At 37.8% G+C, this 19,526-nt stretch overlaps 1 protein-coding gene across 1 annotated transcript in view; it reads right to left on the bottom strand.

The window, feature by feature from the left end:
- Window positions 1-19,526, bottom strand: part of AGBL3 (AGBL carboxypeptidase 3) — an 81,401-nt gene that overhangs the window by 46,278 nt on the left and 15,597 nt on the right. Inside the window, exons 5-7 of the mRNA XM_023737133.1 lie at window positions 12,795-12,902; window positions 10,561-10,699; window positions 7,505-8,284 (exon numbers count right to left, since the gene is read on the bottom strand). Coding sequence (XP_023592901.1) covers window positions 7,505-8,284; window positions 10,561-10,699; window positions 12,795-12,902 — 1,027 coding nt within the window. The remainder of the gene's footprint in view (window positions 1-7,504; window positions 8,285-10,560; window positions 10,700-12,794; window positions 12,903-19,526) is intronic.

Here is a 19,526-nt window from a genome sequence, read left to right as displayed (position 1 = left end):
TCCTGTCCCCTCCTGCCTTCTAGTCCTTGTCCCTGGGCTGTTGTGCCCATTAGTCTCATTTTGCTTTATGGGCCTGTCTGATCTTTGGCTGAAGAATGAACCTCAGGAGTGACTTCATTACTGAGCTAACAGGGTGTCCGGGGGCCATACTCTTGGGGTTTCTCCAGTCTTTGTCAGGCCAGTAAGTCTGGTCTTTTTTTGTGAGTTAGAATTTTGTTCTACATTTTTTTCCAGCTCTGTCCAGGGCTTTCTCTTGTGATCCCTGTCAGAGCAGTCAGTGATAGTAGCAGGGTACCATCTAGTTGTATTGGACTCAGTCTGGTGGAGGCTGTGGTAGTTGTGGTCCATTAGTCTTTTGGACTAATCTTTCCCTTGTATCTTGTTTTCTTCATTCTCCCTTGCTCCCGAAGGGGTGAGACCAGTGGAGTATCTTAGATGGCTGCTCACAGGTTTTTAAGACCCCAGATGATACTCACCAAGGTAGAAGGTAGAACAATGTCTTTATAAACTATGTTATGCCAATTGAGCTAGATGTTCCCGAGACCATGGTTCCCACAGCCCTCTGCACAGCAATTTAGTTCCTCAGGGAGTTTGGATGTGCCTATGGAGTTTCTGTGACCTTTCCTTGTACATGTTGTGCTGGCTTCCCCAGTATTGTGTACTGTCTTGCCCTTCACCAAAGTTATTACTTATCTATTGTCTATTTATTATTCCCCCCCACCCACCCATCCCTCATAGGCATCAAAGATTGTTTCTTTTTGTGTGTAAACTTTTACATGAGTTTTTACTGTAGTGGTCTCATACAGTATTTGTCCTCTGGTGATTGACTTATTTCACTCGGCATAATATCGTCCAATTTCATCCACGTTATGAGATGCTTCGCAGATTTATCATTGTTCTTTATTGTTGTGTAATACTCCAGTGTGTGTGTATGTACCATAGCTTGTTTCTCCATTTATCTGTTGATGGGCATCTAGGTTGTTTCCATCTTTTTGCTATTTACACATTTCTTAAGAGCGCAACACTTAGCCTGTATAATTTAGGCACTCAATGAATATTACAACCATCAAAAATAAGCCAAAAAACTGGTTGATGAGAATGACTAATACAGGAGGCTTTCAAAAGATAAACAGGTGATAGTGGTAGTAAGGCGGTGGGATTATGGGCATTTTTGTCTTTTTTTTCATATTTCCAAACTATATAGCAATATAACTATATTATGTAAATAATTAAAATTACATTTATTATTTGTTATATATGGAAGGATATATACCAAAATGTTATCAGTGGTATTTATAGTAATATAAGATGGATTACTTTTATAACAAAACTATTAAAACCTAAAACCAAAGGATTCAAAGTATAGCTTCTGTCAGAAACAATAGTATTTTAAATTATAGTGAAATGCCAAACTGAAATCAGCTACATGCGTTAATTTATTGCCCTGTTCTCACTTGGTGCTCAATACATTGTAACTGATAACATAAAACTGACATAAAGCCACTAAGTGATAGTTATAAGTTTTTAGAAAACTAGGTTATAAACATGAATATCAAGTGAAGCCCTTAAATATGAAACATAAAAAACTCATTGCTGCTGAGTTGATTCCGATTCAGTGACCCTGTAGGACAGAACAGAACTTCCCCATAGGGTTTCCTAGGCTGTAATCTTTAAGGGGAGGCCTGGTGGCACCGTGGTTAAGCCCTTGGTTGCTAAATAAAATGTCGGCAGCCACCAGCTGCTCCGTTGGAGAAAGATGTGTCAGTCTGCTTCCATAAAGATTTACAGCCTTGGAAACAATACGGGGGCAGTTCTACTCTGTCCTACAGGGTCACTATGAGTTGGAATTGACTCAACAGCAGAGGTTCGTTTTTTAAAATTTTTTGGAATCTTTTTGGGAGCAGATCGCCAGGTCTTTTTTCCTGTGGAGCTGCTGGTGGGTTCAAACTGCCAATCTTTTGGTTAGCAGCCAAGTACTTAATCACTGTGCCACCAGGGTTCCTTAAATATGAAACATACTGCACATTTTTAAACAAAAAATTCCTCTTTTTAATGATGTTCCAATTTCTTATAAGTGAATCAAAAGAAATTTCTACTTCTAAGTTCTGAAGTATTTATTTACTTCTGATACTTTAAGTATCTTATACTAAGATCTACTCTCTTACTCTTGTATACAGGTAGTCCCTGACTTACGACGGGGTTCTGTTCTGGCGACTCCTTTGTAAGCTGGTTCTGATGGAAGTCGAATACCTCCTTTTTTTTTCATCATTATTACCTTTTACTGTCAGTATCTTTATAAATCTGATCTTTGAACATCTGCGAGTGAACATCTGAGAATGATAACATCAGCAAATTATTGCTGCAACACTGTATGTAGTACATATTACCTACGATAAGATGTACAAAAAAAGATGGTCATAAGTGCAGTTTGTCATAACTCAAATACGTCATAAGTCGGGGACTACCTGTATTTTATATATACTCAGTTGTAGATATACTTACAGATGTTCACCTTTCCACATATATGTGACCTCTTATTCTACTTACCTGCCTACTATTAATTGCATTGAGGTTTTTCTCTTTCTTGGAAGTCTTTCTGAAACTTACTGAGTATACTGTTGCCTTAATCTTCTCACAAGGTAACCCAAAAAGAATTGAGACATGATAAATAATTTCCATTGTCTCTTTCCACAGATATAGTCGATTTGATTCCTGTGTATTCCATCTGGTGAGGTCCATTTGTATAGTCGCCATTTATGTTGATGAAAAAATGTTTTGCTATGAAGAAGTTGTTGGTCTTGCAAAATTCTATCATGCGATCTCCGGCATTGTTTCTATCCCAAGGCCATATTTTCAAACCACCGATCCTTATTCTTTGTTTCCAACTTTCACATTCCAATCACCAGTAATTATCAATGCATCCTGATTGCATGCTCGATCAATTTCAGACTGCAGAAATTGGTAAAAATATTCAATTTCTTCGTCTTTGGCCTTAGTGGTTGGTTCATAAATTTGGATAATAGTCATATTAACTGGTCTTCCTTGTAGGCATGGGGATGTTATCCTATCACTGACAGTGTTGTACTTCAGGATAGATCTTGAAATGTTCTTTTTGACGATGACTGCAATGCCATTCCTCTTGAAGTTGTCATTCCCGGTATAGCAGACCATATGATTGTCCAATTGAAAATGGCCAATACCAATCCATTTCAGCTCACTAATGCCTAGGATATTGATGTTTATGCATTCCATTTCATTTTTGATGGTTTCCAATTTTCCTGGATTCATACTTCGTACGTTCCACGTCCCAATTATTAATGGATGTTTGCAGCTGTTTCTTCTCATTTTGAGTTGTGCCATATCAGCAAATGAACGTCCCAAAAGCTTACCTCTATCCGCATCGTTAAGGTTGACTCTACTTTGAGGTGGCAGCTCTTCCCCAGCTGTATTTTGTGTGCCTTCCAACCAGAAGAGCTCACCTTCTGGCACTATATCAGACAATGTTCTGCTGCTATTCATAAGGTTTTCACTGGCTAATTGTTTCCAGAAGTAGATTGCTAGGTCCTTCTTCCTAGTCTGTCTTAGTCTGGACTATTGAAAAGCTCAACATCATCAGTCAGAACAAGGCCAGGGGCCAACTGTGGAACAGACCATCAATTGCTCATGTGCAAGTTCAAGTTGAAACTGAAGAAAATTAGAACAAGTCTACGACAGCTAAAGTATGACCTTGAGTATATACCACCTGAATTTAGAGATCATCTCAAGAATAGATTTGATGTGCTGAACACTAACGACCGAAGTCCAGACAACTTGTGGAATGACATCAAGGACATCTTATATGAAGAAAGCAAGAGGTCATTAAAAAATAGGAACGAAAGAAAAGACCAAAAGAGATGTCAGAAGAGACTCTGAAACTTGCTTTTGAACATCCAGTAGCTAAAGCAAAGGAAGAAATGATGAAGTAAACAAAATGAACAGATTTCAAAGGATGGCTTGAGAAGACAAAGTAAAGTATTATAATGACAAGTGCGAAGAGCTGGAGATAGAAAGGGAAGAACATGCTCAGCACTTCTCAAGCTGAAAGAACTGAATAAACAATTCAAGCCTCGAGTTGCAATAGTGAAGGATTCTACCGAGAAAATATGAAACGATGCAGGAAGCATCAAAAAAAGATGGAAGGAATACACAGAGTTACTATACCTAAAACAATTGGTCAACATTCAACCATTTTAGGAGGTAGCATGTGATCAGGAACCAATGGTGCTGAAGGAATAAGTCCAAGCTGCACTGAAGGCATCAGTGAAAACAAGGCTCCAGGAATTGATGGAATACCAATTGAGATGTTTCAACAAACAGATACAGTGTTGGAAGTGCTCACTCATCTATGCCAAAAAATTTGGAAGACACTTACCTGGTCAACCAAATGGAAGAGATCTATATTTATGCCTATTCCCAAGAAAGGTGATCCAACTGAATGTGGAAATTATTTAATAATATCATTAATATCACATGCAAGTAACACTTTGCTGAAGATCATCCAAAAGTGGCTGCAGCAGTATATTGACAGGGAACTGCCAGAAATTCAAACTGGATTCAGAAGAGGACATGGAATGAAGGCTCTCATTGCTGATGTCAGATGGATCCTGGCTGAAAGCAGAGAATACCAGAAAGATGTTTACCTGTGTTTTATTGACTCTGCAAAGGCATTTGACTGTGTGGATCATAACAAATTATGGGTAACATTGCAAAGAATGGGAATTCTAGAACACTTAATTGTGCTCAGGAGGATCCTGTATGTAGACTAAGAGGCAGTCAATCGAACAGAACAAGGGAATACTGCGTGGTTTAAAGTCAGGAAAGTTGTGCATCAGGGTTGTATCCTTTCACCATACATATTCAATCTGTACGCTGAGCAAATAATCTGAGAAGCTGGACTGTATGAAGAAGAATGGGGCATCAGGATTGGAGGAAGACTCATTAACAACCTGCGTTATACAGATGACAACTTTTCTTGCTGAAAGTGAAGAGGACTTGAAGCACTTACTGATGAATATAAAAGACCACAGCCTTCAGTATGGATTACACCTCAACATAAAGAAAACAAAAATCCTCACAACTGGACCAATAAGCAACATCATGAGATAAACAGAGAAAAGATTGAAGTTGTCAAGGATTTCATTTTACTTGGATCCACAATCAACAACAATGGAAGCAGTGGTCAAGAAATCAAACAACGCATTGCACTCGGCAAATTTGCTGCAAAAGACCTCTTGAAGTGTTGAAAATCAAAGATGTCACCTTGAAGACTAAGGTTCATCTCACCCAAGCCATGGTAGTTTCAATCACCTCACATGCATGTGAAATGGATGATGAATAAGGAACATGGAAGAAGAATTGACAGCTTTGAATTATGGTGCTGGAGAAGAATATTGAATATACCATGCACTACCAAAAGAACGAACAAATCTGCCTTGGAAGAAGTACAACCAGAATGATCCTTAGAAGCAAGGATGGCGAGACTACGTCTCACACACTTTGGACTTGTTGTCAGGAGGGATCAGTCCCTGATAAGGACATCATTTTGGTAAAGTAGAGGGTCAGGAAAATAGAGGAAGACCTCACTGAGATGGATTGACACAGTGGCGGCAACAAAGGGCTCAAGTACAGCAATGATTGTGAGGATGGCGCAGGACCGGGCAGTGTTTTGTTCTGTTGTATATGGGGTTGCTATGAGTCGGAACTGACTTGATGGCACCTAACAACAACAACAAATAATTTCCATACAGACAAGCCAAGGGGCCTTGGCCTATAGTCCACCTTGGTTAGACCAAGGACTCTCAATGTCCAAGAGTCTTAGGAAGACATTATACATCCTCTAATGGGCATCCCACCAGCTCTTTTATGGGAAAAAAAAAAAAAAAAAAAACCTCTTTATTTTGGAATAATTTTAGATTAACATTAAAGTGCAAAAATAGAACAGAGAGTTGCGGTATACCACTCACTCAAATTCTCCTGTTAACATATTACATACCCACGATACACTGTCAAAAACTATGAAACCAATATTGGTACATTACTATTAACTGAACTCCCATCTTTATTTGGATTTCACTAATGTCCTTTTTCTAGCCCAGAATTCAATCCCAGATATCACAGTGCATTGAGTCAGTTCCTTTTTTAATTTTCCCATCCCCAACAGAAGAAGGAGGTCATGGGTTTTTCTTTTCTCACTTAAACATTTCCCAGATGTTACATCATAAATGCACCACATTTATGATGGATACAAAACCAGGATTCAGTCCCTCTCATGGGGATCTGCACTTCATGCCCTATGTTTCTAAGCAGACAAAAGGATTAGCATGAAAGTGAGTGTTGAGGCTGAACAGCCTAAAATAATCAGACCCATGCCAGGTGCTCCAGAAGCCTCTCCATGGCTCCTCTGAGGGACTGGAAGTATCCTGGGGTCCTCAGCCTTGAGACAGGGCTCTTGGGCTTGCCCTGGGAGCCCTCATACCAAAGCTGGGTGACACTGGAATAATCCTAAAAAGTTTACAAAGATTTTTCATATCTATATCTAATCCAATTAATGTTATTTTTTCTCTTTTTACATTGAGGAAACACACTGAGTGTATTTAGGGCTTTCAATGTTCCAGCTCCTATTCTGGGCACTTTAATATTTTTGTCATTTAATCCTCCCTTCTGTGAGGTAGGTATTATCATTCCCATTTTACAGGTGACAAAACTGAGACTTAAATTGGTTTTCAATCGCTTGAAGTCACACAGTTAGTAAATGATACAGGAGGGATTTCAATCTGATATACTTACTCCAGAGTCCATGCCCAATCCATAAACCACCATAAAACTTAAGAGGCTTTGAACTTGGAATGGGCATCCTGACTCCAGAAGGTCTTTCTATTGTAGCACAGACATATCCCAGAGTGTCATGACCTAAACCTATCAAGGAATTCACACAGTCATTCAAAATATATTGAAATATTATGTGCATTTTACTGTTCTAGATTCTTTGGAAAATTTAAAGCTGTTCAATTCAAAATTTTCCAGGGGGAAATAAGACCTATATTCATAAAATAAACTATATAATCTAATAATCAAAAGACTCCTAGAGCAATGTATGATCAACAGTGCTAGAGGCTCCTGTGAGGCAGAACTCATTTTCACATGTATTGGATTCAAGGGTCCCAAGGGCCTAACATTAGCTTTAGCAAGATATCAAATTCGGGATATGCAAGTTTATCCATTAGTTTCAAACCATCAAAACATTCTAGATTCTGTCTCGTTGCTTAAAGGAAGGCTAGTGAATCCAGCGGCATAATGTCAGAAGGCTGTGGAATCAGAGCTGGGGAGAGTAGAGGGGAAAATAAAGTAGCTATAGTTAAACTCTCTCTTAAGAACAGCTAGAGTTCAAGGAATGGGATTATGGGATCAAAATTCTTACTACCAAGTTTACTAAATAAGCAGGGAGGTAACTTGAGGCTTATTTTACCTACGGATCATGTTCCGGGTATACCAAACAGAAGGAAAAGATTCCTTTAGGACAGATGTATAGCTACGGTTTAAATCCCGTCCAGCTAAGGAACACCGATAATTTCCCACAATCACACCATCTGGATTCAGCATGGGTACCACCTTGAAGATAAAAGTGTCCCGGAGCAACTGTGCATCACTTGAGTCTCCTAAAATATAATCTAGGAAGCCTTTCATGATCCACGAGCTGTTTGTTTCTCCAGGATGTACTCTTGCGGTCAAAATCACGGCCTTGCGTTTTCTCGGCTCAGTGTTCTTTAAGGGGGTGGTGATCGTTAAAACATATACCATGTTCCTGGCAAGCGTATGGCACAAGACACGGATTTTACAAAACTTTGATCGCACTGGGTCATTATTGATGCCAGAAAGGTAATCTTGCAGGTTGGTGTAAGTATATGGATAACAGTGAGCAAAGTAGCAGGTATCTTTGTCATGTGGAAATTGAAATGTCCATGTAAGAGAGAAATAATGGTGCCCAGCTTGCCCCAGATTGTTCTTATAATACTTGATTTGGTCTCCTATCCTCTTCCAGCCAATATTATGAGTCTTGGCTTCTTTTTCAGAATAGAAGAGCGGGCGCATACCCCGATTGTAGAGACTAGCAGGCTTGGTGAAGTTGACAATCGTGAATCTGTAGGCTATTCCTGCTTGGGTATTAGTGACTTGGAAATAGTACCACTGGGTGTGTTTATTTGTGAAGAGGTCAGGGCGCACAGTCAACTGGTATTCATATTCTGCCCTAATACATAAGAAAGAAAGGAAACAAGCACATAAAATGTAAAGAACACATTCAGGTTTAAATTAAATAAGGAAATATATTTTATTTTTACCGGTTCATAGAAAGTTTTTAAAAGACACATTCGTTTAAGCAGTATCCAATAGTACGTAACTGCAAAAGATAAACTTTTGAAATTCTTTTATTGGATGAGAAACCAATTCTATGCTAATTCTAAAGAAAGCCTTGGATTCCTTTGTAATTCAAGAGAACACATAAAAACATGGGCATTTAATAAAAAATTATTTCAACTCAATTATGTTTCCTATAAAAGAAATGATCAAAGAATTCTTGAAACAAAACAAAAGTCCAATGTTTCTTTGCTCCAGACATATTTTTCTCTTTTCTATTAGAGATTAATTGTAGAGATCTAAGATAACTATCACTGAGAAATATTTTAAAACACATACATGAATATGATCACATAGATTAAAAAAATTTAAACTCTTTGTGGACAAGGACTGTATTTGATAACTGTTTGTATTGAAGATGTTCAAATAAATGCAAAAATAATTTCATTGGTATCGTACTTATAGACATAGTAATCTTACCTGGTTAGCTGTGACTTTTTTGTTTACCAAATAGCTTTCTAATCTATCAGCACTATACACTTAGTATATGCGTGTGTGTATAGTTGTAAAGAATGACCTGGAAATAGATGAAATAAACATTGCAAAATCTTGATAGCTGCTGAATCCAGGTAATGGCTATATGATAGTTAATATAGAGTTGTAGTATTCTCTCTACTTTAGCATATATTTAAATTTTTTTTTCAGGTTTTTTTTTTTTTTTTATTGTACTTCAGGTGAAGGTTTACAGAACAAATAGTTTCTCATGAAACAGAAGTACACATGTTGTTTTATAACATTGGTTAACAACCCCACAACATATCAACCCTCTAACTTCTCAACCTCTTTTTTTTTTTTTGGTGAAAATACACATAGCCAAAGATACACCATTTCAAAAATTTCTACATACACAGTTCAGTGACATTGACTATGCTCTTCCAATTGTGCTGTTATTCTCACTTAAGATGAAGGCTTACAGAACAAAATAGTTTCTCATTTAACAGTTACTACAAATGTTGCCCTATGACAATGGTTAACAATCTCACGTCAACAATATCCTTACTCAACCTTGGGTTCCCTATCACCAGCTTCCTTGTCCCCTTCTGCCTTCTGACCCTTGTCATTGGACTCCTGTACCTTGTTAGTCTCATTTGGTTTTATGGGGCTGTCCACTCCCAGGCTGAACTGTGAACCTCGGAGGTAACTTCACCACTGAGCTAAAAGGGTGTCTGGGGGCCATACTCTCGGGGTTTCTCCAGTCTCCTTTAGGCCAGTAAATCTGGTCTTTTTTTGTGAGTTAGAATTATGCTCTACATCCTTCTCCAGCTCTGTCCAGAACCCTCTGTTGTGATCCTGGTCAGAGCAGTCAGTGGTGGTAGCCGGGCACTATCTAGCTGTACTGGACTCAGTCTGGTGGAGGCCTTGGTAGCTGTGGACAATTAGTCCTTTGGACTAATCTTTTCCTTGTATCCTGTTCTCTTCATTCTCCCTTGCTCCCGAAGGGATGAGACGAGTGGAGTATCTTAGATGGCCGCTCACAGGCTTTTAAGACCCCAGACACTACTCACCAAGGTAGAATGTAGAGCATTGTCTTTATAAGCTGTGTCATGCCAGTTGAGCTAGATGTTTCCCGACACCATGGTCCCCAGAGCCCTCCGCCCAGCAATTCAGTCCCTCAGGGAGTTTGGATGTGTCTGTGGGGCTTCCATGACCTTTCCTAGTACAAGTTGTGCTAGTTTCTCCTGTATGGTGTACTGTCTCACCCTTCACCCAAGATACCACTTATCTATTAAATTTTTAATAATAAATAAACTTTTTAAAAGAAGAATGCCCTTGGGCAGCATGTTCCTAAAGCATATTTTGTGGAACACTCATCCCAAGAACTAGTCCATTAAAAGTTTTAGAAGGACTGTGTGTGTGTGTGTGTGTGTGTGTGTGTGTGTTACAATGCATATTAGCAATATATAGTACCTGCTTAAATTAAACTCACAGTTCTCAAAATTATTTGAACTAAGAACCTTTTTTTGCACCTCCTATCCCTGCAACAATCTCTCATTAACATTTATATTTCAAGGAATTACAGTTCAGCTATGTATAGTAAGAACTTCAGTGTACAGAAAATAACTGCTAGTTGATAGTCTAGCTTCTTAAATAAAAACAATTAAAACCTACACTTTGACTACCTTCTGTAGATTACCACTCTCAAACCTTGCTTCAAACATCAAAGTGTTGTCACAGTTATCCATGGGCTGCTTCAGGGGTGTTCGGTTGCCCCCAACTCGGGAATACACAAAACAGGGCTCTTTGTAAGCTGATGAGAGAAGACCATAGAGGTATCAAGCCACATCTAAAGTATACAGACTATTATGAATACAGTTTGGAACTACAGCACAAGTATAATTAAAGTGCCATTAAAGATAGAAAGATTTAAAGTAATGACATTAATTTATACAGATCTACATTGTGCAGCTCAACTCCTAACTAGATTGAATCAACTTCTCCACCCCTAACTCATACACAAACTAAAAGCCTAGCACCTGGAAAGTTTTGCCCATTTCCAGGTATAAAAACTATTTACCTATGTCCAAAGGCATAAATAAGGTATGGCAGGTAGGGTGTGTGCCTGGCATGCTGCTTGAGGAGGGTGCTAATGAGTAGTTTCTATTGGCCATCACAGTTCCCATCATCAGCTGTGAGATCATTCAACAATTTAAAACTAATTGCTATAGGCGCTGTTTTCTGCAGATAGGCCCCTGCCTATATCTCTACCGACCTACAAAAGATGTCCAGTTTTCAACAAAAAATTACAAAGCATACAAAAAAGTGAGGAAAATTCCCCCAACACACTGTCAAAAGGCAGAGCCATCAGTACAACCAGCTTTAAATATGATAAAGATATTAGACTGATCAGATAGGAAATTTAAAATAAATATGACTAGTATAGTGGGAAAGACAAAAAATATGCAACAGCACATTCATGATCATATGTTTAACAGAAAGGTGAATCAAAAGAAAGCTTAAGTAGCTATACTAATATCAGACAAAGTAGACTGCAGGTATAAGGGTATAATAATCAACATGGTGGTATTAGCATAAGATTAAACAGATTAATGGAACAGAATGAAGAGTCTAGAAATAGACTCACACATAAAGGGTCAACTGACATTCAATAAAGGTGGCTAGGCAATTGTACAAAGTGTTGGAGAAAAAAATGAACCTTGGTCCCTGTCTTAAACAATTCACAAAAAACGACTCCAGATGGCATGCAGACCTAAGTGTAAAAGCTGAAACAACAAAGTTTCTGGAAGAATACATAGGTGATCTTGGGGAAGGTAAAGATTTATTTAAAATGGCACGGGCTGCATTACACTTGAAAGAAAAGCAACTGGAAAGGGACTTAATCAAATGTAAAGGTCTTACTCATTAAAAGACACTGTTCTGAAAATGAAAAGGCCTGCCACAGATGGAAGGAAAACAGTCACAATAAAATATTTGACAAAAGATTTATATCTTGAATATATATCAGTCATAAAAAGACAACTCGGTACATATGGGCAAAATATTTGAACACATACTTCACAAAAGAAGATATGTGAAGGACCAATAAACACATGAAAAGGCATCATTAGTCATCAGAGAAATGCAAATTAAACTTATGATAAGATTCCACTTTATACCCATTAGAGTGATTAAAATTAAAAACACTGACAATATCAAAAGCTGGAGAAAATAGGAAGCAACTGGAACTCTCATACACTGCTGGTGGGAGTATAAAATTGTACAACTACTTTGGTACACTCTGAGATAATTCTTAGAATGCTAAACATATACTTACCCTATAACTTAGCAATTCTACTACTACATATTTAGCCAAGAAAAATGAAAACATATATTCCACAAAGGACTTGCACATGAAAGTTTATGATCATTTTATTTGTAATAGCCCCAAACTGTGAATAATCCAAATGTCCATAAATAAACTGTGACAGAGTCTTAACAATGAAATACTATTCAGCAATATAAAATAATCAACTATTGATACACACATGTATGAATTTGAAAGACACTATGCTGAGTCAAAGAAGCTAGACATAAAAGTGTACATACTGCATGATTGCATTTATATGAAACTGAAGAGCAGGCAAAATTAATTTATGGTGATAAAAAATCAGAACAGTAGTTGCCTGGGGCTGGAGATTGACTACAAGCAGGTAAGGAGAACTTTTTAGGGTGATGAAAGAGTTACATATCTTGATAGGGGTGTTGGTTACATGAGTGTATATATTTTTTAAAACTCATAAAAGTAAACACTTATGTCCACTAGAAAGAGCAAAACAAATATAACTAAGAGATTAACCCAGGTACTAAATTAGGTTTTACAGCATTATGTCTCATTGTGTGCCCACCATCTTCAGCTAGATAAACCACAATGTCATCCTTGGAGCTTAGATAAAGAGGTTCTGTCTCCAGGCCTGTGGGGGTGTACACTGGCTCAGGATAAGGAGGAGTCCAATCTGCCAGGAAAAAAAAAAAAAGAAAGAAAGAAAGAAAAGAGAACATATTTTGAATATGCTCTCAAAGTAAAACAGAAAATTTTTATTGTATATTTGCTAATGATTCGTTGGTAGACCTACGCTGAAATTTAGTGTTTATCTTGGGTTGGATTTTACCAAGGGTCCATTGGAAATAATATCAACATTAGTCACATTGCAACAACATCCAGGACATTTCATTTCCACCTTGTTCTAAATTATTATGTCTACTGGTTCATGATTATTTTGTACTCACTATAGAATTGAGACTATAATTTCTATTTCTCCTGGGCTCTCAATGCCTTTTTGTCCCACCTGTGGAATCTTTGCTCCACCTTTATCCTTCCTTTCCCTAATTCTGTAGCTTCATGCTTGATAATAGTTGTCCCCTAAGCTTGTAAACATGCTAAAGTTTCTTCTTTCTCACCAAAGGAAGGATCCACCTTCTTTAGCAATACTAGTGTCTCTTCTCTTCATTCTTTTTAGGATGATATTTTTGAAAGTTGTCTGCACCACTGCTCAAATCTTTTTGGCCATGACCTATTTGATGGGAACACGTGACTTCATAGCTCAACTACCCTCGTTGTTGCCACTTCTTAGTGGAACAATAATTTGGTGATGAGAAACAAGTATTACTGGATAAGCAAACATTTTGGGGATTATGAATACATATGCTTTAGCTATAGAAGTGTATGTGAACCAAAATGAATAGGGGTCAAGTCTAGTTATAGAAAAAGCATAGACTAGAATATTGATGCATCTAGGAATTACTATACTTTGTAGGGTTAAATGAACAACCTAAAACCAACTAAATAGATAACAACAAAGCTAAACAAACAGCAAATTATAATTAAAAAGTGAGACATTAATTCATTGAAAACCTTAATCAACTCAAGTAAAGTTAATAATACACTGATAACACAGCATTCATTCTGAACACTGGGAATTTTAGCTTATTTGCCTGTGTGCATGCTTGTTGTCAAAAGTCAAACAGCAGCTGGACTTCTCAGAGAGAATTAGAGGCTTCATTAATCTCTGCTTATGTTCTTCTTTAAGTTTAAATCAGTAATTATTAGTAAAAAAAATCCTTATTGTAAAGAAACATGAAACTCTATCTTAAGAACTGGAGAAAGCACTTGTACATAAAGGCCAACTTTGCAGCCAGCTTTTCTGGAGTACCCTCACTGAGGACTATACTCTGATAATCAGTCTTAACCCACTTCAGTCTAGTTTTTGCTCTTCCAAGTCCCATGCCCACTAAAACTTATTTGCATTGTATTTGACACAGAGTAGGCACTCAGTTAAATGCTGGTAGACTGGATGGATGGATGGATGGATGAATGGATGGATGGATGGATGGATGGATGGATGGATGAATAAATGAACTCAGATGGGGATCTTGTCCATATATTCCTTACATTTAAATGATGTAAACACTGGTTATTGCCGTAAATGCTTTAGGTCTGGCAATCCCTTCATTGCAAAAAGCTGCTCTAGAGCTAGGATTGGTAAGCAGGTATCTGGGCTGGAAATAAAGTAGTCCCAGATTTTCTGAGAAATTATCCACATTCAAGAATGTCATCTGTAATGGACTTAAACATCAACATGGGTTCCTGATATAGACACTTTTTGATTATTATCCAGTGGTAGCTTTTGCAGGTGTCTTTATGTCAAGTTGCCTGGCAAGTTCCTTTAGAATCTTTCCATTATCAGAATCTCCTGCCAGCCATGTTGATGTCTGATGTCCAAAAAACTACCTGAAGGTGGTGGTTATCACTGTTGCAAGAGAACTCAGATGCCTGTTTATAATGTATGTGCTGTTTTCCAGTTCTCTCAAAGCTGCAAATTCTTGAGGTACCAAAATGGTACTGCATTCTTTTGAGTTCTCCTCGGATCAAAGCCATGTTCCCAGAAGAACAAAGCACTCACTCAGCATTTACCATGTGATAAAACCAAATCAAACCTGTTGAGCTGATTCCAGCTCATAGCGACCCTATAGGACAGAGTAGAACTGCCACACAGGGTTTCCAAGGATCACCCAGGGGATTCAAACTGCCGATCTTTTGGTGAGCAGCTGAGCTCTTAACCACTGTGTCGTCAGGGCTTCTACCATGTGATATGAGCACCAAATCACCCCCAAGTCTCACTGAGCACCTTGTGAAGTTTTTTTACTTTGGCTTTAGTGTCTTTCTCCATAAGCCTGAGATTTAGCTGGGAGGCCAATCTCTGAGACAACATCCAGCCCTCTGCCCTACAGCACACACTTCATTTTCTTTTAAGGAAAAAAAAAAAAAAGAATCAACTCTCATGCAAAAGAAGACTTCTTGAAGTCCAAACCACCAGTTTAGCCTGCAGGCCTGGGCATGACGAAAATAGCTTAAATTAAAGCTGGGACCCTAAACAAAAGAAAGTTTAGAGTACAGCTCTTGTAAGAATAGAAAGTATTTTGTTTTAAAGTATTTTGTTTGTGCAGTATTTCGTTTCTCCCTCCTCCCAGATCTGCCTTCATTTGATCACTTTGTGTTCAGTTCCAATCTGTAAATATTACTGTTCTTGGTAATGACAACAGAACATTGCTTTTTTAGAAATTTAATAAGTGCATGTTTTGGAAAGTATCTTCATGATGGTAAATCCAACTCTGTGAAATATATTAATTTGCACTATGTCTGTCATCCTTTCATGGAAGGAAAAAAATAAAAATTAACAGCTCCAGGACTGATTTAAAAGACTGTAATGGGTTTTTGTTTTGGGTTTAACTGACTGAAGAAGAACAAAGTTGGAAGACTGACACTACTCAAGTTCAAGACTTTCTGTAAAGCTAGTAATCAGGAGAGTGTGGTATTGGTGAAAGAACAAATAGATCAATGGAACAGGACAGAGAGCCCAGACCCACACAGAGTCAACCGATTTTTGAGAAAGGAGTAAAGGCAATTCAATGAAGAAAAGATAGTCAACACATGGCCAAAAAAAAAAAAAAAAAAGAGAGAAGAATCTAGTCATAGACCTTATACCTTTCACAAAATTTAACTCAAAATGGATTACAGATATAAATGTTAAATATAAAATTATTTGACTTCTAAAAGATAACACAGGAGAAAATCTAGGTGATTTTGGGTTTGGCAATGAATTTTTAGATACAACACCAAAACTACAATCCATAAAAGAAAAAAATGGACTTCATTAAAATTAAAAACTTCTACTCTGTGAAAGGTACTTTTAAGAGAATGAAAAGATAAGCCACAGACTGAGGAAAAAATATTTGCAAGGCTGATAAAGAACTTGTTTCCAAGATATACAAAGAACTCTGAAAACAAACAACCTGATTAAAAATATGGGCAAAAAGTCTGAACAGACACCTCACCAAAGAAGATATACAGATGATAAACAAGCATATCAGAAGATGCTCAACATCATATGTAATTAGGGCATTGCAGGTTAAAACCAAAATGAGACACCACTACACACCGATCAAAATGGCTAAAATAAAAAGCACTGACAACACCAAATGCTGGCAAAAATGCAGAAAAACTAGATCACTACCAAAGAAGAAACAGATATTTTCAAGCAACAATATTCTCCCTCTCTAAAACAACCATAACAAACACAGATGGCTTTAGGGGAATTCTATCAAACTTCAAAAGACTAGTTAACTACAGAATTATTTAAACAGTTCTGGAACATAGAGAAGGAACCCTGCATAAGACTTACAATAACTGAAGAAGTTCAAAAGTTAGAAAATTACATATCTAATCAATAAATATCAAAGCAAAAATTCTGTATAAAATATTACCAATCAGAATTCAGTGACACTAAAAATAATATACAGTGACTAGTACAGTTCATTCTGGGAATATACAGCTAGTTCAATATTAAGAAACCTGCTAATTCACCAAACAATAGGTCAAATGAGAACAACATTATGATTCTTCCTCTCCAAAGATATTGAAAAGACATTTAATAAAAGTTAGTAATTATTCCTGGTAAAGTCTCTTAATTTATATAAGACTAAATGGATACTTCCTTAATAGGATCAAAAGAAAATATATTTCAAACCAAAAGCCAACAATCTGCATAATGAGAAAACACAAAGCATTCCCATTAAGGGGGACAGCAAGGTGAAGTTACCACTATCATTTAATATTTCCTTAAGGTACTAGTCACTTAAGTAAAAAAAAAAATAAAGCACAAAAATTAGAAATGAGAAGACACAAGTACATTACTACTAGATGATGTAACTGTACACTACAACACATACAAGAATTTAAAAATTAGAAGCAATAAGAGGTGGCTAGTTTCAAAATTAGGAGCCCTGGTAGTGCAGTGGTTAAGAGCTATTGCTGCTAACCAAAAGGTCAGCAATTTGAATCCACCAGCCACTCCTTGGAAAACCTATGGGACAGAAATTATTGAACAATATCATTAATATCACACACAAGTAAAATTTTGCTGAAGATCATTCAAAAGCAATTGCAGCACTACATTGACAGGGAACTGCCAGAAATTCAAGCCGGACTCAGAAGAGGACGTGGAACCAGGGACATCGTTGCTGATGTCAGATGGATCCTGGCTGAAAACAGAGAATACCAGAAAGATGTTTATCTGTGTTTTATTGACTATGCAAAGGCATTTGACTGTGTGGGTCATAACAAATTATGGATAACATTGATAAGAATGGGAATTCCAGAACATTTAACTGCTCATGAGGAACTGGAGCCCTGCTGGTGCAATGGTTAAGAGCTTGGCTGCTAACCAAAAGGTTGGCAGTTCAAATCCACCAGCTGCTCCTTGGAAACCCTATGGGACAGTTCTACTCTGTCCTATAGGGTCACTCTGAGTCAGAATCGACTGGATGGCAACAGGGTTTGAGTTTTTTGGTTACATGAGGAACCTGTATTTAGACCAAGAGGGAGTCGTTCGAACAGAACAAGAGAATCTTGCATGGTTTAAAATCAAGAAAGGTGTGTGTTGGGGTTATATCCTTTCACCATACTTATTCAATCTGTATGTTGAGCAAATAATTCGAGAAGCTAGACTATTTGAAGAAGAATGCAGCATTAGGATTGGAGGAAGACTCATTAACAACCTGTGATATGCAGATGACACCACCTTGCTTGCTGAAAGCAAAGAGGACCTGAAGCACTTACCGATGAAGATCAAAGACCACAGCCTTTAGTACGGATTACACCTCAACATTAAAAAAAAAACAACAAAAAACCTCAAAACTGGACCAATAAGCAACATCATGATAAAAGGAGAAAAGATTGAAGTTGTCAAGGATTTAATTTTACTTGGATCTACAATCAATGCCCATGGAAGCAGTAGTCAAAAAACCAAACAACGCATAGCATTGGGCAAATCTGCTGCAAGGACCTCTTTAAAGTGTTAAAAAGAAAAGATGTCTCCTTGAAGACTAAGGTGCATCTGACCCAAGCCTTGACGTGTTCAGTCGCCTCATATGCATATGAAAGCTGGACAATGAATAAGGAGTGCTGAAGAAGAATTGATGCCTTTGACTTATGGCATTGATGAAGAATATGGAATGTACCTTGGACTGCCAGAAGAACAAACCAATCCGTCTTGGAAGAAGGACAGCCAGAATACTCCTTAGAAGTGAGGATGGTGAGACTTCATCTCACATACGTCGGACGTGTTATCTGAAGGGATCAGTCCCTGGAGAAGGACATCATGCTGGTCAAGTAGAGGGTCATCGAAAAAGAGGAAGACCCTCAACGAGATGGATGGACACAGTGGTTCAACAGTGTTAAGCATAACAAGGATTGTGAGGATGGCGCAGGAGCAGGCAGCGTTTGTTTTGTTGTACATAGGGTCGCTATGAGTCAGAATCGACTTGAAGGCACCTAACAACTTCAGTTGAAATCAACTCGATGGCAACAAGCACTTTCAAAATTTGTGGTCACTGGGTGGCGCTCGACCACCAGCTGAAAAAGTGGCAGTTTGAACCACCCAGAGGCATCTTGGAAGACAGGCCTGGCGATCTGCTTCTGAAGCTCACAGCCTTGAAAACCCTATGCAGCAGTTCTACTCTGCACACATGGGGTCACCATGAGTTGGAATCAACTCGACGGCAACTAATAACAACGATTTCAAAATTAATATACGAAACTCAACAACTTTCTTCTACATAAACAAGCTATATGAAAGGAAAAACAGATGCCATTAAGATAGCAAGAAAATAAGTAAAATACCTACAGTAAACTTACAAAAGGTACAGGAAGAAAAATTAAAGCACTACTAAGGGAGATAAAGGAAAACTAGAATAACTAGTGAGACATACCTTGTTCTTGGATAAACCAAAAAAACCCAAACCCGTTGCTGTTGAGTCAATTCCGACTCATAGTGACCCTATAGGACAGGTCCCCATAGGACACTATGGGTTTATGCAATATTGTAAAGATGTCAATCTTCCTTATATTAATCTATAAATGTAATGTGATTACAATTGTGTCACCGATATTAATTTTAGGAGAACTAGGAAAGCTTATTTTAAAGTCCATATTAAAAAAACCCCAGGAAAACCAAACCCATTGCCATGGATTCTGACTCATAGCAACCCTATAGGACAGAGTAGAACTGCCCTGTAGAGTT

Source organism: Trichechus manatus, unplaced genomic scaffold (genome assembly GCF_000243295.1).
Source record: "Trichechus manatus latirostris isolate Lorelei unplaced genomic scaffold, TriManLat1.0 scaffold00097, whole genome shotgun sequence".
NCBI lineage: Eukaryota > Metazoa > Chordata > Mammalia > Sirenia > Trichechidae > Trichechus > Trichechus manatus.
The sequence above is the reverse complement of the archived record's forward strand: the minus strand, read 5'-3'. Positions and strand labels throughout refer to the sequence as shown.